The 27,995-nt window shown below is 54.4% G+C and overlaps 1 protein-coding gene across 1 annotated transcript in view; it reads right to left on the reverse strand.

Moving 5' to 3' along the window:
* The window catches only part of SCUBE3 (signal peptide, CUB domain and EGF like domain containing 3), a gene marked incomplete at its 5' end in the record, with an annotated part of 33,640 nt that extends 6,138 nt beyond the window's left edge, over window positions 1–27,502 (reverse strand). The window contains 18 exons of the mRNA XM_081039619.1: window positions 303–470; window positions 675–836; window positions 1,192–1,407; window positions 1,639–1,797; window positions 2,132–2,248; window positions 2,530–2,634; window positions 2,777–2,893; window positions 3,180–3,305; window positions 3,784–3,900; window positions 4,375–4,497; window positions 6,184–6,300; window positions 8,604–8,651; window positions 10,648–10,764; window positions 10,926–11,051; window positions 11,964–12,098; window positions 14,727–14,852; window positions 15,582–15,704; window positions 27,418–27,502. Of these exons, the coding sequence (XP_080895745.1) occupies window positions 303–470; window positions 675–836; window positions 1,192–1,407; window positions 1,639–1,797; window positions 2,132–2,248; window positions 2,530–2,634; window positions 2,777–2,893; window positions 3,180–3,305; window positions 3,784–3,900; window positions 4,375–4,497; window positions 6,184–6,300; window positions 8,604–8,651; window positions 10,648–10,764; window positions 10,926–11,051; window positions 11,964–12,098; window positions 14,727–14,852; window positions 15,582–15,704; window positions 27,418–27,502 (2,287 nt within the window). The remainder of the gene's footprint in view (window positions 1–302; window positions 471–674; window positions 837–1,191; window positions 1,408–1,638; window positions 1,798–2,131; window positions 2,249–2,529; window positions 2,635–2,776; window positions 2,894–3,179; window positions 3,306–3,783; window positions 3,901–4,374; window positions 4,498–6,183; window positions 6,301–8,603; window positions 8,652–10,647; window positions 10,765–10,925; window positions 11,052–11,963; window positions 12,099–14,726; window positions 14,853–15,581; window positions 15,705–27,417) is intronic.
* Between the last annotated feature and the right edge of the window lie 493 nt (window positions 27,503–27,995).

Raw genomic sequence — 27,995 nt, forward strand, 5'->3', positions numbered from 1 at the left:
CTGAGTGCCGTGCAAACCTGTACAGAGACTCATTAATAGTATTGAGGGGAATGTGCTCCCAGCTCTCTGAAGCAGAAGGTAATTGGGGCTGCTCTTTATTCCCCAGTTCCCAGGCCGTGGCTTATGGAGGGTCAGGGTAGGTCCTGTGAGCAGGGTGGCGTGATTGGTCAGGCAGCTGGGCCTTTCCTGGTTTGGGGAAGATGATAGGACAGCAAACTAAGGTCTGCTCTGGGGGGTTTGGAGAGTTTTTTGGGGATGTAGTTGGGGTCGGAGTCACCTGATGGGGTGAGTAGACCACTCACCTTTGGTGTCACAGTCTTGGAAGGAGATGGCCCCCTCGTGCTTGGTGGTAAGGCCCCCACCACAAGGGAAGCACAGAGTCCGTCCCGCTTCAGGTTGGTAGGTGCCACGTGGGCATGGCTGGCAGGGCTTGAACCCATCTACAGAGTGTTGGCCAGGTGAGCACTGACCTGCAATGAACCAAGGGCCCAACTCTGATGGGGGTGGTCCTGGTCATCCCTTTGGGGTCACCCGGTCTCAGGGACAGAGGCACACAAACAGGATGTTGACTAGGAGAGTGGCCTGGAGCCTGGGCCTGCCCTGGGGAAATCCCATGCCCACGGGCGTCCCAGTGCCCACCCTACCCCACTCTGCATTGTTTGTTCCCCTGGCACCTGCACACGTGGTGACGTTGGTGGCTCCAAGAGGCCCGTGGGCATCACTCCCAGGGCAAAGGTCGCAGGAGAGCTGCCCTTCTCTCTCCTGGAAGGTGCCCGCTGGGCATGGCACACACTGCTCCGTCTGGCCGTGGTAATACGTTCCCTGCGGGCAGCTGACTGAGGGAGAGTCGGCCGCGCTAGCCACCCACCCCCCCTATTTCCCACCACCCAGGCCTGGGACTCCCCTTCCCGCTCCCCCAGATTCATGGAGAATCTCTGTGTCTGGAAACAGACAGAAGCCTGCTTGGGAGAATCAGAGGCCAACACCATGTTCAGGATGATTGGTGGCCCCACCTGTCGTCCTTCTAGATTTCAGTCTGGAACCAGGGAGGGGCGGATAATGGGCAGGAGGGTCTTGGCTGCCTCACAATTTGAGAGATGCCGCTGAGACCGCAAAGCATCCTGCTCTGAGCCAGGCCCGAGCGGGCCTTCCCTCTCCCATGCTCCCCGGTGTCCCAGCAAGCTGCCTTACCACACTTGGCCCCAGTGCGCTGCTGCCCGGGTCTGCAGGCCTCCACCAGCTCGGCTCGCTCCCCAGCTACCGGGCCCGGCTTGTGGGCCAGCTCATAATCAAGGCCTGCCAGGCGCAGGAGGAAGCGGTCCTGGTTAATAGACTTTCTAAGCATCTTCAGGGACCCTTTCAGCCTCCGTTCCATCCGCTGTCGGAGGCAGGGTAGCCCACAGCCAGCTGGTGGTGGATGGTGGTATGAGTCATGGAAGGAAGAGAAAGGAAAAGTGACTATGAGCAGGGGGGCAAGTGAGCAAAGATAGAAGGTAAGAGGGACTGGCTCTGGGCTTGGCATTAGGCAGGTCTGCCCTTAGTAGAGACTCCGCCCCTTCCCTTTGCTCTTGAGACTTGTGGTTCCCCTACCTGTGCCTTCCCTTTCCACCCTCCTTCCAACAGCGCCCCTAGTCCCACCTGTGGTTTCTTCGGCTCTGACCTCTGCCTCCAGTTCCAGGGTGAGCCGAGTGACCTCCTTGCCTGGAGGGGTCCGGGCCCGCCGGCCCTTGCCCTTCCGAGAGGAGTCACACTTGAGGTGGATGAAGGTGACCTGGCAGTCAGAGCAGGGGGCACCACCTGGGGGAGAGGCCTTGTCAACCCCAGGGACACCTCCTGGGGACAGGGAAAGTTCTTACTTCTAGCTGTCACTTTTCCACCCCAAGCCAGACAGACCTCAGCAGGTCTCTGACTATAACTGTCTCAGTTCTCTTTTCGTCTAGGATATGAATGAGTGGGTGTGGGGGGTACCTAGGACTTCTTGGGCTCTGTGCCTGCCACTACTTTTGCCCCTGCTCTTTCCAGAGTTCAGGGTGCCAGTGGGGTTTTGGAGATCTCGCTAAGCGGAGGAGCTGAGAGGTGGGAAGGGTTAGGTGGCCAGACATCCCGATGGAGTGGGGTCCCCAGTCCAGACCTGGTCCCAGCATTCTGCCAGCCTCCTCCATTTTGCCTTTGTTTCGCAGGTGCAAACGGCACTTGGCGTCCTTGATCTTGAAGGAGGCCCGCTGTTTAACGGACAGCACTGCAGCCTCTAGAGGGATGGTAGAAGCTCAGCACAGCCTGGGAGCCCCCTGGGGGTGAGGGCTGCTGTGGAGGGTGTTGAGAAGCTGGGCAATAAGCCAGCGCTTGGCTGGAGGAGAGGGATTACGAAAGTCAAGGGAAGCAGATGTTAGTGGCAGAGGGAGCAAGGCGGCAGCGCTAGAGAAAAGGAGGAGATCCAGAAAAGAGTAAGGCCGGGGGCTCAGGAAGAAGAGAGACAGGAGCCAATAAGCAAGAGAGCAGGTGGGAACGGGCCTCCGGGCGGGCACTCACCATGGCAGTGGTTGGAGTTTGTGCTGTTCCCGGTGTGGCCAGCTCGGGCTGGAGTGGCTCTGGGGCTGGGGGTGCCACAGCTCACCGTGAAGCCGTTTTCAGACTCTGAGAGAAGGGGGCTGTCACAGCTCTGACCTGTCCCCGACAGCCCCCACCACCGGTTCATGACTCTGAGAGGAGCCGAGGAGCTGCCCCCAACAGCCAGCCTTTCCTCCCCACCAGCCCTCCAGCAACCTCTTCTACATACCTGGCAAAAACCGGGCGCGGGAGGGGCAGGTCAGGGCACAGGTGTCCTTCTTGCCAGACCGGTTGCAGCTGAGCATGGCTTTCGAGGCACCAGGACCGCTCTGACACTTTACTGGCTCTGGGAAGGGGAGAGAAGCCTGAGGAGGAGAGGGCCTTCCTCTCCCACCCTCTCCCTCAGTTGGGTAATTTGAACAAAGAGAATGAGCTACATGAAGAATTGCAATTGTACACAGAGACTAGTGAAAGGATGAAGAGATTATTTACCGGAAACTTCATGTCTCTAACTCAAATGGCTATATTCTTCCCCCTCTACTACCTAACGCCCCGTCAGTATAGACCTCCTTACTTTCCGGGACCCCCCAAAACTGCAGTGCCGGCGGTGGCCGGCAGAGGGCGCCGCCCACCTGTGCAATCCTTGCCGTTCCAGTGGAGCCGGCCCTGGCCTGCGGGGCAGGTACACTGGTAGCTGCCAGGTGTGTTGATGCAGCCGAAGCGGCAACCTCCCCGATTGATGCTGCACTCATCCACGTCTGGGGGAAGGAGCGGGGAGACACAGACAAGCGACGGTGGGGGAGGAGGAGGAGCCAGGGAGTGGGCAGCGAGTGAAGCCCTTGGGTTCAAGATGACTAGCGGCCTGAGAAGAGCCCAAACCTAAGACCTTCCCTGATCTCTGTCCACAGTCAAAAGGATGACTGAGAAGGGGCCAAGCTGATGAGCTTTCTCAAGCCTGCCACTCCTACCTACCAGCGGGGCTGTAGTTTGGGAGCTAAGGACGGGGGTCAAGTGGCAGTGATGGTGGTGACAGATACAAGTTTGGAGGCAGGACACTGTTCCCTGGTACCCGACTCCCAGTTGTCTTCCTTCCTCCCCTTTCATCACGATGGATGCAGACGTGGGACGTGTATCTAGGACTGCCCGAAGCCACAGGCCAACGCAAGGGTTGGTTCAGTCGAAGGGTGAGGAGGTGAGAGGGGCTGGGTGGCTGAGGGTGCAGATCTGCTGGCTTACCCCCACAGTGGGTGACACCATAGAGCAGATAGCCATGATGGCAGAGGCACTGGAAGCTTCCCGGCGTATTGACACATATGTGATCACAGGTTCGATCAAAGGAACACTCGTCTATATCTGGAAGAGCAAGAATTCAAGCCACTGAATCTGTCTCGGGGAACTTGACCCTGGGACACCCTTTCAGGTGAAGGGGCCTTGGCTCTCCCCCTTAAACTGAAAGCCCCTACTCACGGCCCAGCCCTAGGATCAGCAATTCGGCCATTCCCACCCACCCCTGTGCCCCTCCACTTGGAGCCCTTTGATCAGCAACTGTGAGAGCTGATGCCTGTGGGTCAGGCCCACTATGCATATGTGTGGTTAGGCAGACCCTGCCAAGGGTACGCATTGGGGCGAAATCCATCCCGCCCTCCTTGCCACGCCGCATGTGCCCCCGTGCAGAGCAGGGCCACCAAGAAGGCAGACGTTTGCTCATTTGCAGACCACGCTGCTTATGGAAACTTCCAGTGTCTTGAGTTTCTCAGAGTCTGGCCTTTGTGAAGCTCTCCTGCCCCAAGAACCGCTCCATGGCTGTCTCATCGCCCGTCTGCTCACCCTGGCAGTTCCTCTCATTGATGAGGAGCTTATAGCCCTTCTTGCAGCTGCACTCAAAGCTGCCCACTGTGTTGCGGCAAATGTGGTCACAGCCCCCATTGTTCAAGCGGCACTCGTCTATGTCTGAGGAAGCAGGACAAAGTAGAGGAAATCAAAGGTAAGGCTGAAGGCTGGGGACAAAGAAAGATACCAACTCACGCCATCACAGACGGAAAATCAAGGAGACCCCTGAGCCTGTCCCTTCCAACTCTCTCTCCCAGCTCTGTTTCTTCCCTGTTCAGGGATCTGTGCCATTACTAACACCTTTCCTCAGACAGTCCTCTTAGAAGGGGACGTGTGGGAACCAGTCAGGCCCCGGGGGGGAGGGGGGGGCGGTTGCCTGGAGCAGGAAGTAAGTGGGCATTTGACCTACAGGGCTAGTCCTGTCCTTTACTCTGCTGCTGCTGGCCCTTCCCCCAAAAGGCTGGTGGAGAAGGTTTATCCCTTTCCTGCTCCCCATTCCTGCCTGTCACAGGAGCCCAGGAGGGTGGGTGAGGAGGTGGCACAGAGACGTGGAGATTCAAAGGAGCAGCCCTTCAGAGAGGAGAAGCTGGGAGATAGGCCAGGCAGGGAGGACCTCCAGAAGAGCCAGTGCGGCTGGGTAGCTGATGGGGGAGGGGTGTGGGCCAGGCAGGGGGCTGGACTGGGAGAGGTCTGGAGAGACTCAGGCCTGAGGCAGCTTTCAGCACTAGGAAGGGAAGGGGGGGCGGGGGTGAGCGGCTTCCTTCCTGAGGTCAAGTTCCCCAAGCTGGTGGCAGACAGGACGCAGGCTACGCACCCCTATTTGGGGGAGGGGCAGGGAGGGCAGCCTTCCACTTCGCTCTTAGCATACCTGTCAACAGCCCTTCCCAGCAGGGAACCTCTCAACTCTGCTGTCTGACCTGCTGCCCCAGCCCTCCCCGTCCTCTCTGCCAGCTGTTGGGCCAAAAGACACAAAGAATGAGCCCAGACCTTCCAGTCCCTACTCCTTGTGACCAGGGAACACAGACCTGATGAATCATTTTCAGTTTGGCTACCCTCCCTTTCCCTCCCCTCCTGTTCCCTCCCCTCCCTCACTTTCCGCCTAGACCTGGCTAATTAAAAGAGGGGAAATACAATGGACTGTGTGGGAAATTATACCATATTAATGGCTAACACCAAGTGTTTATCATTTATCAGGCACTGTTCTAAGTACTTTATAATTTACATATAACTCATTTAATCCTCACAACATTTGGCAAGCACCACTATTGTGGTGAAACTGAGGCACAGAGATACTAAGTAACTTGCCCAGAATCCCAGAGCTAGTAAGAGGTGGAGCTGGGATCTGAACCCTGGTAGCCAGGCTCCAATATCAGCACTCCCAACTGCTACCCTATTCTGCCTCTGACTGGTACTGTCTTTTCACAGAGAAGGTCTTGGGAATGTGGGTTAAGAAGGGTATGGAATACACTTGTGACCTTGTGTACACACAGGGCTCAAATATCCTTCTAGACCCAGAGACAAATGTATGTTCATCATTACATCCATGTTCATTAACCAAGAGGGTTAGGGACCTGTATGGGACAGGAATGAAAGTAGGGAAAATAAGATAGTGTAAGACAGGGGACTCCAAGGAACTGGCCAGACTTTTGTGCGCCTTGAACTGAGATGGGAAAGGTGGACAGGAGACAAGCCCGAGTTCTGTCCTCAGTTCTGTCTAATCGGGATAGGCTCCCGGGGGTGGAGGAGGTGTGGTCCTGGGCCAGGTACCCCGTCTCCCCCGCCAGCCCCTTCCCCTCCCGCCCTTACCTTTGCAGGTCTTCCTGTCTGGCTGCAGCATGAAGCCCACGGGGCAGCTGCAGTGGACGCCCGTGGCTGCATCGTGGCACTTGCTGTCACAGCCCCCGTTGTTGACAGCACAGGTCTCTGTGTAGAAGGGAGGCGGGGGACGGTAACCAGGTTACAGGCCGGGAGGAGTCCCGACCTGTAGACCTGTAGGGTAGCTGAGCACACAGCACAGAGGCTGAGGGAAGGCCTCAGCTGCCTCCCGGCACTTCAGAAGGAGCATCAGGCCGGGCTCCCAGCCCCCATCCCCTCACAGTGCAGCCAAGCAGTCCAGTTCCCTGCCCCCTACTTGATTGAAACAAGGTGGACAGCAGTGAGGCAGGTACAAGCCAGAGCTGTCAGGCAGGAATGTGCTGAGGGGGTGGAGGCGGTGGAGAGGGGAGGGCGCGGGGAGGATGGGAGTCACGGCTGCCAGGGAGCAAGGAGGGACAGACAGCAGTTCCCGCCTCTTTCCACCCCCCCATCTCTGGTGGGTGGGGGGATCCTGGTGGGACAAACTCGGGAGGAGTGAGCGTGGCGATTCCTAAGACAGCGAGGGACGGCCATCAATTCCTCTTCCTCCCTGCCCAGCTGTCTTAAGAAAGATCCCCGTTCCAGGATGGACTGCTCGTCCTCAGAGGACATAGCACATACTTAGTCATTTCCCGGCCCTTCCAGGCCACCTCCTGCTCCTCCTGAGCCTTCCTTTCAGTACCAGATGGAGGTAAATAAGCTGGCTGTTCTGTTGCTTTACTTTCCTAATGGGGAGATTGGTCCTGGGAGGGGGGTGGGAGGGTGGGGGCAAAAGCAGAAGGATCAGAGAAGGAAGGGTGTAAGAAGGTAGGTGAAAAAGAACCTCAGAACTAAGTCTCTTCTGTTGCTCCCTCTCCTGACCGGTAAATGTTCCCTTTGCCGAGAGATCAGAGAAGTAGGGTGTGGATGGGTCACTCCCTATTTTCTGAATTCAGAGCAGGAGAAAACCATGTATAAAATGCAGCTGGAGAGTGTCAGGTGAGCCCAGGGAATAACCATCAGCTCAAGAGGAGGAGGTAAGGGCCATCCTCCAGGGATCTAGAGTTCTCCCATTAGAGACAAAATCCCAAGGCCGCCACTAGGGAAGAGAGGAGAGATGTTCTAACAGTCAGGGCAACGGACTGAGAAAAGCACCAGCCAGTACTATCATCTGGAATGTCTGATTCCGAAAACTCCAGCCCAACGCTCTTGTCACTGAGGAGACCAGCAAGGCAAGGGCAGCAGAAGAAGGGCCAGCTCTGCCTCTGGGACCCTGCTCACATCCGGGTCCTGAAATGCCCAGGTTTGGGAGCAGCCACCGTGGGATCTCCTATGTGCCACTCCCACCTCAGTCTCCTGAGGTTCCCTCAGACCTGGGAAGGAAACTGGGCAGGGAGGGAACTTTGAGTTCAGGCTCCAGCCCAGCTGTTCTTAGCATAAGAAGAGGTCCGCCAAGCCCTGGAGCAGGGAGAAGGGAACCAAGATCCTGTGCCAAGATCCTGTGCCCTCAGAATTTAGGTAGATTCTGAGGGATCCAGGATGGGGGCAGCAGAGCTGGCTCAGTGTCCATCCCAGCTTGGACAGAAGGCTGGGCATAGCTGCCCTCCCATACAGCACAGCGCTCACCAGGGCAGAGTTGGAACAGCAGGATGGCATGGCCTCAACCCTTTGTTCTTCAGGTCACAGTATTAAAACTACAAGTTACTCTGCTTGCTTTGTGCCAGGAGCTTCCTAGATGCTCTGTACCCACTATCTCAATCACAGCAACCCTAAGGGAGGATCGTCCTGCCCATTTTACAGAAGAGGAAACTGAGGATCAGAGAGGACAGTAGCTTGCTTGAGGTCATACAGTTAGAAGGTGGCAGAGCCAGAAGTCAAACTCAGCTCTGTCTGAACTCAAATGTCATGCTCTACACCATGATGGTGGGAGAGAAGAGTGAGTGACGCTGGGAGTGTGAGCTAATACGGATAAGAAGCCCAACGAGGGGATGGCATCTAACCCTACTCCACCCCTATCTCAGGTGGCCCAGTGGACACGATGGGTAAGGTGGAGCTGGCTGGGTCTCGAGCTGTGCAGAGGCAGAGAGAGGGAGGGAGGCAGATGGTTGGGAAGGGGTGAGGTGTTAGAGGGTGGATGAGGGAGAAGGTGGAAGGAGCAAGCAGCAGAGGAGATGACAGGATCAGAGACAAAATCAACATGAAGGTTCCTGGGCCAGCTCTTGAGGACGCAGGAGACACTCAGTGGGCCCAGTACCCAGGCTGCCAGGGGAGCCCTGCTGGCAGGCTAGAGCTCAGTCAGGCTCCAGTGGGCATGCAGTTAGTGGGAGGCCCCATGTGTTAGCCCTTCCCCTAGCAAGCCAGTGAGAGCAAGTGGAGAGAGCAGACATATTTACCATTAGAAACGGCCTGAGGGGGGATGTGCTGCTCTAGCCGCCTTTCCCCTGTTTGACATTGTAAAAAAGCTGTTTAGATGTGGGCAGGAGCCACTGAGGCCCACTGTGCCCGGCCCTTTTCCCTGCCCCCTCCCCCACCCTGCAGGCCCAAACCACTAGCCCCACAGGAAGAGCCCTGAGACTCCAAAACTTCACTCCCCAGCCTTCTCCTGCCTGGTATCCTCAAAGAAGCTGGGGTCCTACCAAATGACTGATGGGAAACTGAGTCTCAGAAAGGGGCAATCATAGGCCCAGTACCACTCAGCATGCCAGAGGCAGAGCTGTGATCCAACCTCAAGTCTTAGAAGCTGCCAAATCCCAAAGGGTGCCCATCCTTTCCGCTAAACTACATTGCACTCAGTCTCTCCGCTAAATCTGAATATCTTGATGGCCCCGAACCATGACGTTTCCTCCTACCAGGGCTGGGGAGAAAAATGAGATGCAGGGCAAGGTAAAATCAGTTCTATGGGAGAAGAGGGAGAGGAACCCGGAAAGAATACAGCTGTGAACCTTCCAACAGCCTCATTTGCTCTCTTCTACCTCCCTTGGCAGTGGCCTAGAAGGTAGAATGGGTCTTGCATTAGGGAAGAGCTCAAGCTGAATAGGGGTATTTTCAAAAGCAGCCATGCCCAGGATCATCTGAACAGAAAGAAACCTGAGAGGGACCCTCCCCACATCCACGGGCTTTTCCCTGGGGACTGCATGCAGTCTTTGGGGAGACCCTGGGGACATGTGAGTGTATCCAGGGAATGGTGGGAGGTTTGGGAAGCAGAATTATATTTATGAGGGGAAAATGAAAGGAGCTGGAACAACCAGCCTAGGGAAGGCAACAGGAAGATCTAAAAATGTTCCAAGATCTCTGAAGAGTTAGTTCAGAGGGAAACATGTAGCAGGTGAGATTTTAATTAGAGAACTTTAGAACTGAGTGTGCAAGTCTCTGGAACAGGTCCCCGAGGGACACCTTTAACAGCCTCATGGGCTGCCTTGTTCTTGTGTCTGGGGGCAAGACTGCTTTCTGCACGGGGGAGGGGGTCTCTGGAGTGAGACGGGGGAGAGTCTGGTTCTTAAGCTGAATGTCACGTCTCTGATAGACACAGAGTGCGTGCATTCAGACCTCCCCCTCCCCGGCATGACAGAGTAGCCCGCGAGATGAATGGCCATCCATAAATATTGTGCCCACAGAACAAGCTCGCCCCCTGCCTGGCTCAAGGCACAGGGTCCCCCCTGCCTAAACTCTTCCCTTTCATTTCCCACTCCTCCAAGGGGACGCCTATCCCATCATCTTTCTCAGCACTCTGTGAGCACACAGTAATTGGCCTTCATGAAAGACCTAAAGACTTAGGGAATTGGGAATTAAACTCATCTATGGTACCTGAAGATATGTGAGGTAAGGCTTAGGAAATCAGGAGGAGAGGAGAGAGAAGGAAATGGGGTGGGGCTAGGGTGAGGGGAGTGGAAGGGGGATTTATAGGAAGAGAGCGAGGAGAGAAAGGATAAAAAAGAAAAAAGATACCTGGAGTCAGGAAACCCCATTTGTCAGTTCAGGGCTGGCTGTTCCAGGAACGAGCACCCTGTCTCACCCTTAGTTCTGGAGTGCGGACAGGGGCTGTGACAGTTCCCATCTCACCACACTAGTCAACCAGGGCCTCTGGTCAGGCTTAATCCTGAATTGCCCCAGCTCTCCTCCCCCTTGTCAACCACAGCCTGGTCAACAAGCACCTCTGCGAATTATTTTCGCTTTGGCAACACTTTATCCTGGATAAAGAGGGTAGGGAGTCTCCCTGCAGGGGGCAGTGGAACAAATGGGTGGGGGGGGGGAGAAGAGGGTCTGGTGAGCCCTTCAGGCCTCAGAGTTGCCCCTCACTAGACCTGGCATTGTGGGTCTTCAGTTCGCTCACTAGCCATCCTGTGCCCAGCACCTGGGCTCCACGTGCTCCCGCTCCCCTGGTTCCCAAGGGCCCCTCCCCCCCACAGGTGGACTGAGTTCTCCACTGGCCTCACCCACCGATGCATGTCTTTCCGTCCGTGTGGAGCACAAACTTGACATGGCAGCCGCACCGGGGACCCTGCTCTGTGTCATCGCACGTGTGCTGGCAGCCCCCGTTACCATAGTTGCACGTCACTGTGCAAAGAGGGAGGAGTCCTGTCAGCTAGCTTCTCCCTGGGTACCACAGTCTCCGCAGCATGGTTCCCAGCCCCCTGTTCTCCCACCTCCTGCTTCCCAGGCCCCACACCCCTCCTCTGTGTCTCCCTTTCTCCCCACTGCCACCCCGAGTAGCTCACATTTACAGTCCCGCTGGTTCTTGGTGAGCTCGAAGCCAGGGCGGCATTCACAGGCGATGCCGCCTTTGGGAGTCTCCCGGCAAATGTGAGCACAGCCATGGTTCTTGTTCATGCAGTTCATTCCTTCTAAAAGGGAAGAGGAGCGGGGTGAATGCTCTGTTCTTCTGGACGCCTAGAGGAGGGACTAGAAGGGAGAGCCAGGGCCTAGGAAACTGGGAGAACTCCACTGAGGCTGCCATACGGACTGGAGACTGAGTCTCCCCTCACAGGCTCCCTGTCCCGCCCACAGAGCTGGGCGCTAAAGAGCAGAGCTCAGAGCTACTCAGCCCCAAACACCTGCATGTCCCCTCTCCTTCAAACAACCAAAAGCTAGTGTCTAACAACTGCCCAGCGCTGTGCTAGGTAGGTACTGGCTGGACTGAGGAAGGACCCATATGTAAGATAAAATATACGACATAATCTCTTTCTTCAAAGAGTTTACAGTGAAACCGGGAAGAAAATAACATGATGTGAGTGGGGAGGAATTGGTACAGATAATTATCATATGATCTTATTTAACAAATATTTAATAAGCTCCCACTACGTGCAGGGCAGTAGATTAGGTGCTGCAGATACAAAGATGAACGAGAAATGTCACCGTCTGGGGGAGGAGCCACAGAAACAGACAACACACACCCCACTATTCCTGCCTGAGCTTCCCGGGTCCGATCCAAGGATAAGGCACTGGGGAGGCCCTCTCAGATCACAGCAGCTTAGAGCTCAGCCATGTACAATCAATCAGGAATGACCGGGACACAGAGGACACCCTGTAGTGGCCCCGATCCCACACTGACTCCAACCCCAAATGAATTCTCCCAGACTTTGCTCTGAGACAAAGCGTCTGTCCATGGAGCCCTTAGGATGTGACCAGCTGAGGGACAAGAGAAGAAGGAGCTAGTGGAGTTGAGAGCGGAGGCTGAGACCTGCGGGGTGAGCGGCTGGAGGGAGAAGCCTGGGAGTGCAGGGCGGGGGCGGGGCCCTCCCCGGTCATGGGCTGACCTTCTGGCCGCTGGATGCAGGTGTGCTGATTGTCGCTGAGGAAGAAGCCTTCCCGGCAGTGGCACTCATAGCTGCCCATCATGTTGACACAGCTCTGCTGGCAGCCACCATTGCCCTCGGCACACTCGTCCACATCTGTGCAGGACAGTGGGTGGTGAGGCCGTGGGGTGCAGACCAGGGCCCAGGTTGTGTCCTGAGACTCTAGCCCCCAGCGCTGGGAGCAGTCTGAAGAATCCAGCACACACACCTCCCCCACGTCCCCAACCCCACACCCAGCCTGAGGCCAGGCAGTTCTCACCCACGGATCACCTCATGTTCCACTGCGTGTGAAGAGGCCGCCCTAGGAGGGCAGAGCTGGGGAGCTAACCAGTGGGGAAGGGACATTAACATGGCTCCCTTAGGTGAAGACATGTCCCCCCTTTCCGTAACCTATTGAAAATGGGTCTGAGGGCAGAGGGGATCAGCAAACAAGAGAGCAAGGGGGCCCCAGATGAAGATAAGGATGGAGATTGCATGGTGAGAGGAACTGGAGGCAGCTGGTTGTGATGAGCAGCCAGGGAATCAGAGAACCTGAGCAACGGCGCCGTGTGCAGGGACCACTGTGGCCATGGTGTTGAGGTCGGAGGGGTAGGTGGAGAAAGGCAGCGAGCCTCAACTCCTTGCGGGGCAGAGACCATGTCTGTGGACAGGCCACAGCCCTGCCCTCCTTTCCTTCCCTCCATGTCTGGGCTTGCTGCCGTATTCCCTAGCCTCTCTCCTATTTTGGTTTAACAAAACAAAGTCTGCTAGCTTGGGAGGGAGGGCTTGGGGGGAGCTGCCATGTCACACCCTAATCACCACCCCCAGGTCCCTCCCAGAGCCAAGCTCATCCTGGAGCTCCCAGTCAGTGCCTTGACTGTCTCTGTGCTACCTATTGCCCTCTCCTGTCCGCAGCCTTTCTCAGATTTCCTCGCCTGGGGAGGCATGAGGGAGAGTGGTCACCAAACGGAATGGCTAGTTCCTGAGGGCTTCATCTGCCCTTCTCTTCCCATCCTCTTTGCTGAGTCCTGAAACCCTGACCTTTCCCCTTCTGGCCAAGGGCCAAGGGTCCTGGATCCAGCAGGCCCCTGCCCGAGAAAAGCACCTGTTAGGAAAGCTGAGGAGGTCCACCTTTGCCTCGTTCCTGTCCCTGCCTCTCTGTTGCTACACTCCCCACTTCTCCCCATCCCTGTCTTCTTTCTCTCGCCCCACTCTACCTTCTATCCTTCTTTGTTCCCTTCTATTGCAACCTTGTGACTTTGCTACTCTAGCAGCAAAAAGTTCTTCCAATTATCAGTGGGGAAACTGAGGCCCGCCTGGGGCATGGATGACTTACTCAAAGTTTCCCTAAAAGCAAAAGTAGGGTTGAGACTTTGAACCCCAACCGTTAGATAGGCCTTGCTGCCCCGGACACCTTCCATACCTACTCATTCTCTTATCCTTCTGGCTGGTTTTACAAGGAAACAAGACTTGATGAGAATTGGGGGCCTAGAGAGGTCAAAGACAACCAAAGAACTCAAAGGCTGATGTTTGAGGTCCTGTAGGCAGCTCTCTGTCCTGGTCCAAGAGTCATAGCTTCTCTTTCCAAAGCAGTTCCCAAAGAGGCCCTCACAGGGGACTGGGCAGATGAGAAGTGAGGTCCTTCCCTGGTAGCTACAGTGGTAAGAGAGGGTGCCAGGGCTGTGGGTAAGGGCCCAGCAGGAATCGGGGTTTAGAGGCCTGGGGCGGGAGTGGAAACCTATAGGCTGGCCCAAGGATGGAATGTGACAGAGTTTAGAGGCAGCTCTGTAGTAAGAAGGCTCTCCTAGGCCGATTGGACCTCAGAGAATTGATCTGTTTGGTCAGGTGGAGGGGAGGAGAACAGCCTAGCCTGCTTTTCTGGGCATCATTCCTCTTGCTTCTCTTCCTTTCCTGGTCTTCTGTTCTTCCAGTCTCCTATGTCTGTTTTGGCACCAGAGAGAAAGAGTTTGGGGAAGGACCCCTGGGTTCACATCACAAATCCTTTTCTACTATGGGCTTTTTCTACTTGGGGGAAAAAAATCTAACATGGTCCCAGTAAATTCAACCAAAGTCGAGTTTAGTTCCCTCTCTGATCCAGCTCCCAGGTCAAACGAGATCAGGTCAGATTGAGGTCTCAGAAGTGAGGAGAGGGTGAGCGTGGAGACTGCAGAAAGAGCTGGGAGAAAACCAGAGTTTAAGGGTCAAAGGCCCCCAGGGCACAGGGAAGCAGCAGTGGCATGGATAACATTCCTCCTGTTAATTGAGCACCTACGATGTGCTAAGGATGGTACAGAGCTCTTTGTACATGTTCTCATGGTGATTCGCCCAGAAGCCCTTTGAGTGGGATATTACCATCCCCACTTTAGAGATGAGGAAGCTGGGATTCCCAGAGATAGCTAATTTGCCCAAGGCCCCACAGCTGGTGAGCAGCAGAGCCAGAATCTGTCTGCAGCCAAATCACCTTGCCACCACGCTCCACCCCGGGGGCTAAACCCACTGCTGTCATCTCCTGGCCCTTGCCCTGGGAGCACTTTCTGGCAGCATCTCCTCTGATGTTTTTCATCCAGCAGCAGGATTATCTCATCCTCAGTACCCAGTCTTAAAGGGGAGGCTGACCTTGTTCTCTGTTTTGTGGGAATGCAGCTCTTTGGTCACTTTCCTCTCCTTGCCTGGGAAATGGGAAATGCTGAAAACACCTCCGTCCCCACAAAGCACCCCCACCCACATCCCCTCTCCCTCGCTCACCCAGACAGTTGTGTCCATCATGTGCCAGGTGGAATCCGTCATAGCAGGTACATCGGTAATTGCCAGGGATGTTGACACAGTCGTGCACACAGCCTGCATTATCCTCTCGTTCACACTCATCTACATCTGTGGGTAGAGAGGGGCTGAGGCAGCTGGACTCCCCCGGATCCCCGCTCTGTCGTCCCCAGGGCTCAGCCTTGGGGTGGTTTTAAGAAATACATCACCGTGTGTGTGTGTGTGTGTGTGTGTGTGTGTGTGTGTGTGTGTGTGTGTTTAGTTACTGTCATAGCCTACAAACCATTTTGCATTATGCCCTTTAGGATTCCTGCTAGGTATATAAATTGAAAATCACTTTTCAATTTATAACGTCACCTGGAATTAACGAGTGTACCTTGTCCACTGAAATCTTATCAACACTGAAGGTTGTAAATTTAAAATAACATCTCAACACTGCTTTAATTTGTTGCATTGCTTTAATTATGAGGGGAAGATGTGTTTGTTTACAGTATAAATCTCCCCTGGGATAAATTGTCTGTTATCATCCTTAGTGGGCATGGTGTAAGGGTCTAAAGACGGAGGTTCCAATGTCAGGGAACCTCAGACATTCGTCCCCCCACTGAGCCCGGTTTGTCTAGTGGTGAACTCTTCCAACCAGGGCCTCCCTCAGCTAGCCTACATGGTGCCTTTGTGCAAATGAGAAAATGGTGTCCTCTCTGGGAAGAAAGACTGCCCCCCCAACCTCCCTCCCCATGCCAGTGGGGACTGCAGGCCTTAGTGTAGTGTGGCCATGTGCGGGCAGTGGTGCGTTTTCTCCTCTCCGCAGTCCCCCTTCTCCAGACGCCCTCCCAGCCTCACCTTTGCAGTGTTTACCATCCCCTGTGTAGCCAGACTTGCAGATGCACTTGTAGGACCGTGGGGTGTTCTGGCAGATGGCATCAATGTGGCAGTTGTCAGTCCCCTCCACACACTCATCCACATCTGGCAGGGGCAGAGCGAGTACATGAGACCCTCTGTTGGCGCGTCCCAAAGAGTGTCTTGAAGGTAGTTCCCCAACGGCAAAATCCCCTCTCCTCTAAAGTAGAGCCGGTGACCCCTCCAGAGGCAGGGGCCCAACTCCGTAATTTCAGGAATTCAGAAAGAACCCCCACTTCCCTCAAAAATACTAATCCACAATGACAGTTAAAATTCCATCATTTGAAACACTCCTCTTTGATTTAAAAACAAACAAAAACCCTGAGGCTGGGTAGCACACTTAACTTGATTAGAAATATTCAACTTAATGCAAATTAGTTGACCTTTCTTAGGAGCAAGCTTAGAGGGAGGGGGAGACAAAAGGCAGGGGGACAGTGGCGCCTGGGAAACAGGCAGGGTCCGCACATCCACTGGTAATTAAAGGAGGAAGGAAGGGAGACGGGCATCTGAGGAATCCTCATCGGCTTCACGATTTTGCTTGAGACCAGGCCTACTTCTACTTGCCCACATGGTGTCAACATCTTTACAGGAAAGAAGTTCCATCCTGGAAAATTTCCCTCGGCCCCTGTCAGCACCAGGGACCTGGAACTGGCAGGGGCTGGTCCCAGCCGCCGTGAGTCTGCTAAGTGCAGCCCTTGGCTCTCCAGCTGACTCAGGCAGGCCCATCCAGCCCACACCCTGAGCTCTTCCATCTAATGGCAGGTGCTCCAGTCTCTCCTGGTCCTCACTCTGACATGAGATGCCTCTCTTACAGCTGTGCCAAAGGAAGAGGCCAGCCGAGATCGAGCCAATGGAGCACGGTTCAGAACAGACAGAGGAACAAGAATCATTTATCGCCTTTGGGCAAAAGACTCCAACTTCTGGGGCAAGGTTGTGGTGCCCCTAAAACTGAACTGAAATAGAGGGAAATGTTTCATTTGGTTGAAAATGATGTGTACGGTGTTTGTGAAATGCCGGGGAGGCTCCGAGGTGACTCAGCCCACCCAAAAGGAGACACAAGTAACACGAAGCAGGATGTGGCTGAGTGCCACGGAGACATTAGAGGTGAGGTGAGGGGGTCCCCGACCCTGGCTGCACATGAGTCAACTCCCCCAGGAGACACCCAAGCACCACCCCAGGGCCTCTGGTCAGCCAGTCCAGCTGGCTGACCATCAGTAGTGTCCTGGCCATCAGTAGTGTCCTAAAGCTCCCAGGTGAGTCTAGTATGCAGCCAGGCTTGAGAATCTCTGCTAAAGGCAAGATCACAGGAGGAAGAGACTATTCTAGCTGTGAATTGGCAAACCAGTCACAGATAGTGTACAAGTAGCAAAGTGCAAGTAAAAGAAAGGAGATTTGAAACCAAGACTAACTTCCAGGTGCGATCTGTGGACCATGGAATTGCCTGGCTTTTGTTAAAATGCAGATTCTCAGGCCTTATTGCTGACTTATTGAATCCAAATCCTTGGGTATTTCATGTTTTTTACTGAATGAATGAGTGAACCAGTAATCATTCCAAATATACAGACACCCGTGAGTCCCAGCTTGAAACAGTCAACTGTCCTCTGCTTTCATATTTCAAGAAGTATGTTGGGAGGCAGGACTGAGGAGGTGTCCTGGGCTAAGAAGAGACGTGAAATTTGGAAGCATGTCCCCAAACATCCTGCCTGCAACCTGCAGGCTTCTTCTCCACTCTGCACTCTACCCTCCAGCTCTCTTGGACTCTTCTGCTGCCGTCCAGCAGTCCACCATGGCCGTGACTCTGATTGCCGGAATTCACACTTCTCCTCCAGCTCACTCGGGCCCTGCAGTCATGGTGTCTACCTGCTGCCCCCCCCCCCCGGAAGTCATTCCAAAGTGAGAGAACGGAGAAGAGGGAGCAGGTCAGACTAGTTCATAAGAGAGGTATGAGGGACCTCTGTAGAGAGTAAGAGGTTGCGTGGAGTATCAGTTTGTCCAACTGATGAAGGGAACATGGTATTAAGAAATGGACTATCATAGAAAGAGCCTCCGCTCTGGAACCAGTCAGTCCCAGATTCAAGTCCAGCTCTACGACTCTCTAGGGAGGTTTTTCTGATTCTTTCACTTCTTTCTCCTTAAAATGGGGACGATGATACCTCCTGATGAGAGGCTGTGCACAGGTGATGAGACAATTTGTGTAAAATAACCTAACCAAGTGTCTGGTACATAGTAGGTCCCCTGTGTATGGGACCTTGAGATGGTAAGTATGAAATCACTGATTCAGACAACGGACGCTTGGCACTGTGCTGTGTAAGACGGCAGCCTCTAGGCGCATGTGGCTGTTAAATTCAAATTCAGCTCCTCAGTCGCACTAGCCACAGGCCAAGTTCTCAATAGCCACATATAGCTAACGGCTACCACGGTGGACAGCAGATGGGGACGTTTCCCACATCACGGGAAGTCCGATTGGACGGCACTGCTCCAGCAGTTCTGCAAAAGGGATGCCCTGGGCCTGGGAGGACCAAAACATCTTCCTGAGACGTGGGATTCAAGTTATGTTTTGGAGGTTGGATAAATGTGAGACAGAAGAGGAAATATCAAGTGTGGTTAAATGTGCAAAGAAAGACAAGGCACCTAGAGCTGGTCCTTATTCTGTGTCCCCACATTTACACATGCTGTCCATGGTGGGGAAAAACATTTTGTAACAACAAATTCCAAACTTTGAATGGCTTTAGGCTTAGTTTTATATGTACTTCTTGGGTCCCTGGAGGAGGAAGGTTGGATGGTCACCCCTTCCCTTGGGAATCTTAGGGGCAGGCCTGGGGCATTGGACCATCCCAGTGACTAATAATCACCCCGTTCATCCTGCTTGGAGCCACTTCTGTGTCTCTCTATCCCTCCCCCCACAGCCCGAAGGGCGACTTAGAACTCATCTGGAAGCTCCTCCTCTAGGGCCATCCCAGAGGTACAGCCCCGGAATCACCTGGTGCTTCACGAGGGTCTGCAGCAGGCTGTCTGGGCTCATGGCTCTTTCCTTTGTTCCCAATTCAATGTTCACCAGTACGAGAGGGGCCCTGATGCTGACTGCTGCCAACCCAGGTTCCCTGGCAGAGCCTTCGGATCTTTCCTGCAGCTGGGCTTTCCCTGCCATCCTACCCGCCTCCCTCATCTCCCTGGTCACAATGCTTCTCCCTTTCCAGCAGAGTCTTCCTGCTCTGGGAGACTTTTTCTCCTTCCTAGTCCGTCTACAACCTCTACAACAACTGACCATTCTACTTCTTTCAACACATTCACACACATCACATTCTCCACATCGGAAATGCAGCCCTCTTTTCTCTTCTGTGCCCAGCTTCCCAAATCTGGCTCAGAATTGTCTTCCCCAAAGCTCTTCCTGGCCAGCCCTATTCTTGGTGAGTGCCTGGTCCCAGGGAACTCGGTTTGCCTCAGCTCACGTACAGCTACTGCTGAGTTGCACTGCCAAGGCTTTAAAGCCATCTCGTGGGGCATGTCCCTCCTTCCTCACTTGTCTGGTCACTGCTGAGGAAGTGACCCTTCAACTGTTTGGCTGGAATCTTTTGAAGCAGAACAGGCCTAAAACAGAGCTCTGAAATAGGGCCCCAAATTATATCCAGTGTCTCCTCCTTTTGCCAGTCGTTCTTTCAGACCTCCTTTGCCCCTCAGCGGCCCACCCACGATTTGTCCGTACAGGGATCCCACCAACAGCCATGGGCACAGCCCCATCTCAGCCTGTTTTCTCAGGGTGCAGGTGTGTTTGAGAACAACGTGACAGAGTGTTTGAGAAAAGGGGTTCTGGAGTGATACTATGTCAGTTCAAACGCCAGCTCCACCCATGGCAGCCTGGTCCTGGGCCAGCCTCTGCACTTTCCAGCTCCCTCCTCTGCAAAGGGGAATCGTAATAATGGCACCTCCTCGTGGGGCTGCCATGAGCATCACACGAGTTACCACTTATCAGGTACTTAGCAAGGCAGTGCAGACACATAGTAAGTGCTCAACAAAGGTTCACCATTTTTAGCCCTTCTCTCCAACACTCTCCCCAGTATCCTTTCTGAACCCGTCTCCTCCCGCTTCCCCTTATCAGAGCCCCATTTCAGGCCTGGTGTGGGGAAATGCAGCACCAGGGGAAGCATGAACAGGGACTCTGGGAGAGACATAACCCTGAAGACACCTGCTCTACTGCCTACCTCACCCCTCGCTGGGAACTGCCCAAGGAGGAAGGGGAAGTGGGTGAGAGGCCAGCTGGGCACCGAAAGGCTGCCATCCAGAATTCTTTGTGGAGGCTATCCTTTTATGCCTGCACCCCCACACCACGCACTGGGCTGAATCAAAAGCTGAACGGGGGGAGACTGGCGGCTGCAGACACTACAGATGAGCCATGACCTCCCTGCCTCACCCTCTCCTGGCATGAAAGCACAGGCCTGTCACTGCAGCAGCTTTTCCCAGCGCCATCCTACGTGTCCTGTGGATTTGCTTCAGTGCCTAGCGGAACACTCCAGAAACTCAGCTAAATGTAGGGAGGAGGGGTAGGACGTGGGTGGGGTGTGAGGGTTAGAGGGCTCAACAGAAAGGGCAGATTATGATAACACAGGCAGTCCTAAGGTTCCCTTCTGAGGATGGGGAAGTGGACCCCAAAAGGGAAGCACGGGGAACCCAGAGGAAACACTTCATCTACTTCAAAATTTTGCCCCGGACCAGCTCAGGAATAACAACAAAAGGAAATGAGCAGGAATGCAGGCTGAGCAGGATAAGCAGACACCCCTAGATAGAGTCTCCCACCTTTACATTGCCACAGTCGTTACCTAACCACTCACAGGGGCTGGGGGAGTTATGGGCAAATTTGCTGGGCCCAGTGAGAAGGTCGAAAGCAGCCTGCCTGGTGTCCTCATGTGCCCACACGGCTGTGACATCCTTCTGGCCCCAGGTTAGCCCAGGATGTCTGGTGTGCCACCTCACTCTACTTTCCTCCCCTTCAACCCAAATCTCACCCATCATTGAGGACCCAGTTCAGGTGCCACTGCGGAGAAGGGAAGGTACTAGAAGGGAAGGTACAGTGGCGGTTCCAGCCTTCTCTGGTCTACTCTTTCTCTTAACCCCTTCCTGCCAGGCTCTCTGGGCACCTAACCAATCTCTATCTTGTGATGCCTCTTCTACACTACCTTGTGCCATCACCTAACTTGTAGTTTATGTGTATTATCTTCCTACTGAAGAGGTATGCTCCCCAAGGCCATGGCTTCTGAGTCCTTGAAAGCTGTACAGCAGCTGCGACAGAGCTGGGCAGCATGTGCCTGCGAACCCACACACATGCTCTCCCTCCAGACCAAAGGGCAATAGGGGGAACCCGGCTTCCCAGTTCTGGCTTCTCAATGTGTCCTCGGGTTTGGAACTGGGCTGAGACTCTGTCACCTCAGCTGGAGGCTGGGCCCATCCTCAGCCTGGACAAAGCCCAGACAGGGGTGAGGGATGCCCGGAGAGAGTCCAGGAAACCACACAGATGACCCCAAGGAGGGGGGGGAAAGCACTTTCTTCTTTTGAAAAAAGTACGTTTCCCACTTACACAAGCTTGGCCTGTTCAACTGAAGAGCCAAGAAAAGCAGCTGGTGCTTGGTGATTGGAAGGGAGTGGGGCTGAACCTGAGAGGCTCATCACCCATCAGGGTCCTGATGAATTTCTCTCTGAAGTCCTGCCTTATCCCTAATCCAGCTCTTTGCTCCTTTGAATGTACCTTTAAATGGACAAGAACTTTCTCCCTCTCAGTGTGGACTAAACCAACAACCCTGAGTCAGAGGCCTTTAGAGGATGGGTGGGGTAGGGGGTAGAGGAGGTGGGGAGGAAAGAACAGAGCACTGGAGAGGGAGGGGCAGGGAGGCAGGCAGTGGGCAGAGACAGGTTCCAGCTTTGTAAGTATCAGTCTTATTCTCTAAATTGATGGGAAGAATAACAACATAAAGAACGATGATGGCAGATGACGATGTGTGATTCCATTAGGGGTGCAAACTTCTTACACATATGACTTCATTTGGTCTTTAACTGGTCCCGCCTCTCATGGTACAGATGAGGAACAAGCCCAGAGAGTGCATGTTGGGAAAGAGCAGAGCCAGTGCAGTCAGGACTGGTGCTCCCAATCCAGTGCCGCCTCCCACAGACACCGGGTCTTAAACACCGGAGGGAGGACCCCATGCCTGCACGGGTGTGGTGCCTCCTCCCACCCGACTCAGCAGGAAGCAAACAGCCCTGCATAACCATGTCCCGGCACGGTGGGAAATCAACAGCAGGCGCGCGAAGATGCTCCGAGGCCTGGGCATGGGGCAGCAGGGAGGAGGGAAGGGCTGAGTGGTGCAGCTCAGTGGGCGCAGGCAGAGCTGCAGGGAGGAAGGGGTGGGCAGTGCGGCAGTGGGCAGGTGTCTCCAGCCCTTGGATTCACTGTGCTGGGCCAAGCAGCTGGTTAGAAACAAAAACAAACACCAGGGATACAGGTTCCTGCTGTTAACAGCTTCAAACCGCCAGAGGAAAACTCCAAATAAATATAATTAGAAACTTGTAAAAACGTCCTCTCTGTAAACCTGCTTCCCAGGGTCTACCCTTTAAGCGTCCCCCTTCTCCCACCCACTCCCAGACCCACAGAGCCTGACACTCCACGCTCACCCAGGAATTCCTAAGATCTGGTTCCTTATTTTGGATCTTCCTCCAGCCCAGCAGCTCCTGCCTAGGTCTTTCCTCAGCTTGTCACCAGTGACCAGATTCGACAGCCCCTGGCTGGGGCTCTGAAATCCAACCCCCAGCTCTCTGGGGCTATGGTTACAGCCACAGGGAAACCATAGGTAAGAGTGAGAGCCATCATCCGCCTGTGGGGCCAAATCGAAGCATCTGGTGGCAACTAGAAAACAGTGCCTCGGTCTGTAAAGGGAGATGTCTAGGTTGGAGCAGAAAGCAGAGAGCTAGTCTTTGAGCTGAGAATATATAGTGTGGGAGCAAGGCCCTGGGACCTCACCCAGATAGCATTCAGTTCCCAGAACACAAACACTTAAGCTCCACTTCCCAACGCTGTTGGAAGCTCACAAGTTCACACACACAGAAACACTTGTTCTGCAGAGGCTATTTCCAGGGGGAAGTACCCCACTTAAGGACAGAGCAAGAACTTTCAGGTTTTGGGGGCCCCAGGAAACTGGGCTGGGGGAAGAAGGGAAGAGTAGCTGAGCGACACAGACTTAGGCAGGCAGCAGTGGGGCAGGGCCCAGGGAAAAGAGGGCCTGAGATCCAGGAGCCTGGGGAGGCGGCTCCAGGACTGAGGCTTGCTATAGTGTCTTCTGCCTTCAGCAGGAAGGATTTCATGAGATGTGCAGAATCTCAGAGCTGAAAGAGACCCTACTGATACTCTAGTCCATTTTATAAGAGAGGAAGAGAATTTCAATGACTTCCTCAGAAGCTCCAATCCTTAATCTCTGTCTGCATATACCTAAACCTACTGTCACCATACTCCCCACCCCATGCCATTTGGGGCTAGTGATATGTGGGCGTAGGAGGACAGCAGCCAGTCTGGTGACAGAGGGACCATTGGGGGAGAGGTGGAGGGTCCAGGTCCCCTCCTAGCCCAGGTGACTAGTTCCTTTACCCCTCAAACATCCCTGGGTTGTCAGTTGTATCACTCCACCCTGCCCCGAAAGACCAGCAGTCTCTCTCTTTCCAGATCCTGTCTTATAGCGGAGCCTGAAGAGGCTGTCCCCAGGTTGGGGCCTCTTGCCGGCACTACCAGCCTCAGAGCAGCTCCACAGTTGCCAGCCCTGACAGGGACTCTTTCTTATAAGCGGTCATGTGCTAGGGGTACAGGACATCAAAGGAGGTCCACACCCTGACACTCAGGGATCAGGGGCTGAGGTGAGTTCAGGCGGCAAGCTCCTCCACCTCCATCTTCTCAAGAGGGTCTGAAGCCATCCATTCCCTTCCCCCACATCAGTATAAGGCACTGGACCAAGCCATTCCACGTCTTTACTTCTCCAATGAAAATAAAATGCACATTGCCCCGCTTCCTTTTTCCTCTCACAGGAGCCCTGTGCGCGTGCGTGCACACACACACACACACACACACACACACACACACCCCTGAGTCATGCACACGCACGCTCACACACCCCAGTGAATGCACACCTCACATTCCCAAACTCACATCCAGGGCCGGCTCCTTTTACAACAGGTCCCAGCCGCTCACATCTCAAACCGGTTCTCATGCTCTCAGATTCCTGAAGGTTTCAGAAAACAATCTCATTTGGGGGTGGCTGAGAACTTTCTTCTTTCTCTGCCTGTAATAATTCTGGCTTTCGTGTCTTCTAGTCCCTTCTCTCTCATTTCACCCTGTAGAGACTCAAGAAGATGGGGGGTAAGAAGTGAAAAGTCCCCCCACCCCCCAGTTCCCTCCCCCAGGGGACATGTCACTGAGAGAAGAGAGGTCAAAGGGATTCCTGAGGAATTTCTGAGTAGTCCACCCCCTTCTCTACCCTCTGGAAAAGGGGGGGGGAGTTAGAGGAAACTGACTGAAGATCAGGCTCCAAGAGTGGGGACTGAGTCTCTCCCGAGTGTGGCCTGAAAGGGGCTTGGGCACTACCCAGCTGCCCAGGGGGCCACCCTCACCCACTGACACGGTCATGGTTTTCATTTCATATTTTGGAGGGAGGGGCTAAAAGGAACAGTCCCCTCACTGTAAGAGCTGGCCACAGGAGCCCAGGGAAGCGGGGAGGAGAGGAAACAGCCACATTAAAGAGGAAAAGAGGGGTGGGGGAAAGAAAGAGAGAGACACACATACACCCAGACAGAGACCCGGAGAGACGCACGGAGACAGAGAGACACTGTTTGCAGTCAGATGAACGCTCTCAGTCCCAGGGATGGTGTTACTTGGAAACTCTAAATACACGACTTTATCAAAAGTCTATCCCTAATGAGGAGAGAAAACAACCAGGTAAATTAAACGGCCAGGCTGGCTCTCCCTGAGCCCCTCCTAGGGACAAGTTTTCCCCGGAGGCCAGGAGACCTTTTCATTCAGCTGTAACCTGAGCCCTACACCAGGATTAGGCCTTTTTAACCACTGCTGCACCCCCCCCCCAAAGAAAAAGCAAATTAATGCTTTTAAGTTAACTATTATCTTGGTTATCCAGTCTGTCTACTTTAAAATACACAGACAGGCACTTAAAAAAACACTCAAAATGATGTACTCTCATGCTTGCTTACTCCTAGTCACACACGCTTACCCACCCACTCATCCACACACAGTTCTCAAAGACACGAAAAACATCTGTATTCACGCTTAACAGCTAAGTCACAATAGACACAGATACCCAGCTGTGTCATCTGTGGTGATCCCGGTGACACACACACACACACACACACACACACACACACACTCACTCACCTGCACACTCAGGGCTCCCTTCCTTGTCCCTCCTATCCTCCCCATTCCACACTAATTTGGTCCCCCCCACCCCGTCTCTAATATCTGCAGAAAAGGGACAGAGATCCAGATACCCCAGAGATATAGGAACTGTGCAAGATACTTGCCAAGGGTAAAGAACTGCCAGAGCTTCGTTTAAATGCATGTGACATTCCAGGCAGCCCTTGTGGTACTGGGGATACCTGGGAGGTATGTTTGGGAGTGAAGGAGGTCCGCAACGCTGAGTCTGTGGGTAAGGCTGCCCTGCCTGGTCAGTACATGTCCTTGCTGTGGCACTGGCCTGCAGACTGCATCCAGGGACATCCCAGTAAACCTGTTGTTTGGCAATCTCTAGCAGACCAGGTTAATAAATTTCCTGACTAGCAGAGTCAAAAGTAGCTGAAATGACAGGCTTCAATTCCTTGTCCGGTGAACTCAGAGGTCAGTAGGAAGGAAGTTGCAAAGCTTATGGCAGCCCAGTCAGAGGAAGTGTGGCCCGAATGTGAACAAAACCACTCGTATTAGTCTGTAAGTTCCTTGAGGGCAGGGGCCTTCACTCTGGCTTCTTTTCCCACAGTACCCAGCTGTGTCTGATGAAAGAGGGAACCCTGGAGTACCTTGGAAGGATTCTGTCCCTAAATGATCTCCCAGGCTTGAAAGCCTTGGCTTGATGGCACCTGTCCTTTCTAAGAGTCTCCATCTGTCCCGGGAATCCCCTTGAATATACTGCTTGCTTCCCCATTTGCCCCCAGCTCCCCAGTCTCACTAGGCCACTACAGACACTGGCTCCAACTTGAAAGAGGTCCTTATCTTGTCTCTAGATTCCTGCATGAAATCTGTTCCTTCCTTCAGACTAAACTCCCTAGCTAATTCCATGTTATGAGTAAGTCAGCATGCACTACAAAAGCCAGCTTTGTTTATGAAAACACAAGCAAATCCACAGTGGGAGAGGGGCTGCTCCCAGGCTGGGGAGGGCAGTGGTAATGGGCTGTCTGGAACCAGGACTGGAGAAGAAGCAGTTTGGGGTTGGAACTGGGTGGGGGTGAGGTCTGGTATTTGACAGCTGAGGGTCTCTAATGTTTTCTTCTATTAAAGGACAGGTTGGAGGAGGAAGCGGGTATTTGAAGAGGCAGTGTTTTGGGAGAAGAGGATGGCACTGATATAGCACCTTCCTTTTAACAGAGTGGGAGCCCATCCAGTACAAAGAGCAGCTTACGAGCCAAGTGCTCCGGCCTCAGGACACAGCAACCTGACTGTCAGAGACTCAGGCTTTCCCAACTCCCAAGTTCAACTTTCCCTTCTGGCCCAGCCACCTCCACACCCCAGCTTGGCTTCAGGAGCCCGTAGGGTAGTAGACAGAATCATATCCTCTTGGGCAAAGCTTTGCCAGGAGAAATTCCCTTTTTGTCCATATAAATCTCTTCCTGGGTGAGGACCTGGTGGGGGAAGGGTGCAGCAAGAGGTCAAGGGGGAGGGGATACTGTCCCCAAGAGAACTATAGTCCACCAGCCTGGTTTCTGCCAGCACAGCCTTGGGACTAGCCAAGCAATGAGCCGGGGTCAGGGATGGGGGCGGGTGGGCCTCCCTGTCTCTCTCTCTAATTCCTAGAGGGATCTGTCAGAGCTCCCCAGCCAGGAATTTTACTTTGTTATTTTAATGCAATTCTGACCTGGATTTAAATGGAATTGGAAACCCGAGGCCTTAATAAATAAATATTATGATAAGAAATGAAAGCCATGCAAGAGGAAAGATTTCCCCCCAAAGAGGCAGAAATGCAACATTCTTGCTGGAAGCCAGAGTCGCAGAAATTTTCTTCTCTTCTTCAGCCGACTACCATGATAGGAGAGGCGAGCCGGTTTTTCCATAAAAGATCCTATTTTTCTTTAACATTTTTTTACTGATAAGAGAACAACTTGGAAATGTCTGTCTAACTTTGCATGAGGGTTTCGGGTGAGGGGAAGAAATCTATAGCGTGACTTTAAACTTTTCATGCTCAGCCTCTCCAGGCCACAACTTATGTTTCTGGCAATGTTTGGGGGAAGAGAAGCTTCCCTCTCATACTTTTGGAGGACAAGAAGTCTTTCGAAGATGCGGGGATGGCAGTGAAGTAGGCAGCATTCTGAGGTGCTGGTCACTTCTGTCCAGGGCCCCCCAAACTTCTCACTCGTCTGTGCCACCCCTGGCTCCTCCAGCCTTTCTCCCGGGACGCAGCCCAGGAGTGCGGGTGCACAGTGCCCGGTCCTGACAGCAGCACGCTTCCCAGCACCTGCCCAGCCCCTCGGAAAACGCACTCCCGCCCTCGGGCCCGCAGCCCCGCAGCCCCGCGTCCGCGCGTCCCTCCTTCCTTACCTTGCGCGGCTTTGCTGTGCTGGGCGGCACGGGCGTGGACCAGCAGCACGAGCAGGCAGAGCCCAGGCACGCGCCCCGAGCCCATGGCTGGAGCTCCCCGCGGCCGGGGCCGGTCTCGCAGCCCCCGGAGGGCGGAAACTGGCCGGGCCCCCGCGCGTCGAAGGGGGGAGGGGAAGGGACGCCCCTCCGGGGCCGGGCTGGGGGCTGCGGGCGCGGGGCGCGGACCGCGGCGCCCTGGGCGGGAGGCTCCCGATGCCGCGGGCTTCCCCCGGCTCCACGCCGGGGAGAGCGAGGCGGGGAGCGCGCCGAGCCCGGGGGCGCCGGGCGCCGCTGACGGAGGGGAACCCCCGCCCTCTCCACGCCGGGCGCTGCCGGCGGCGACGGCGGGGCTGCTCCGGGTAATCCCACCCAATTCCCAGCTTCGCCCGCGGAGAGCTGCAGCCGACGAGCGCGCAGAACCCGGGCGAGGGACCTGAGAAAGGGGAGGGGAAACGCAGAGCCAGAAACACGCCCTTTCTGCCTCTCTTTCTTCCTCTCTCGCTGTCTCCGTCTCTCAGGCTCCGTCTCTTTTTCTTCGC

The sequence above is a fragment of the Rhinolophus hipposideros genome (assembly GCF_964194185.1).
Source record: "Rhinolophus hipposideros genome assembly, chromosome: 3".
NCBI lineage: Eukaryota > Metazoa > Chordata > Mammalia > Chiroptera > Rhinolophidae > Rhinolophus > Rhinolophus hipposideros.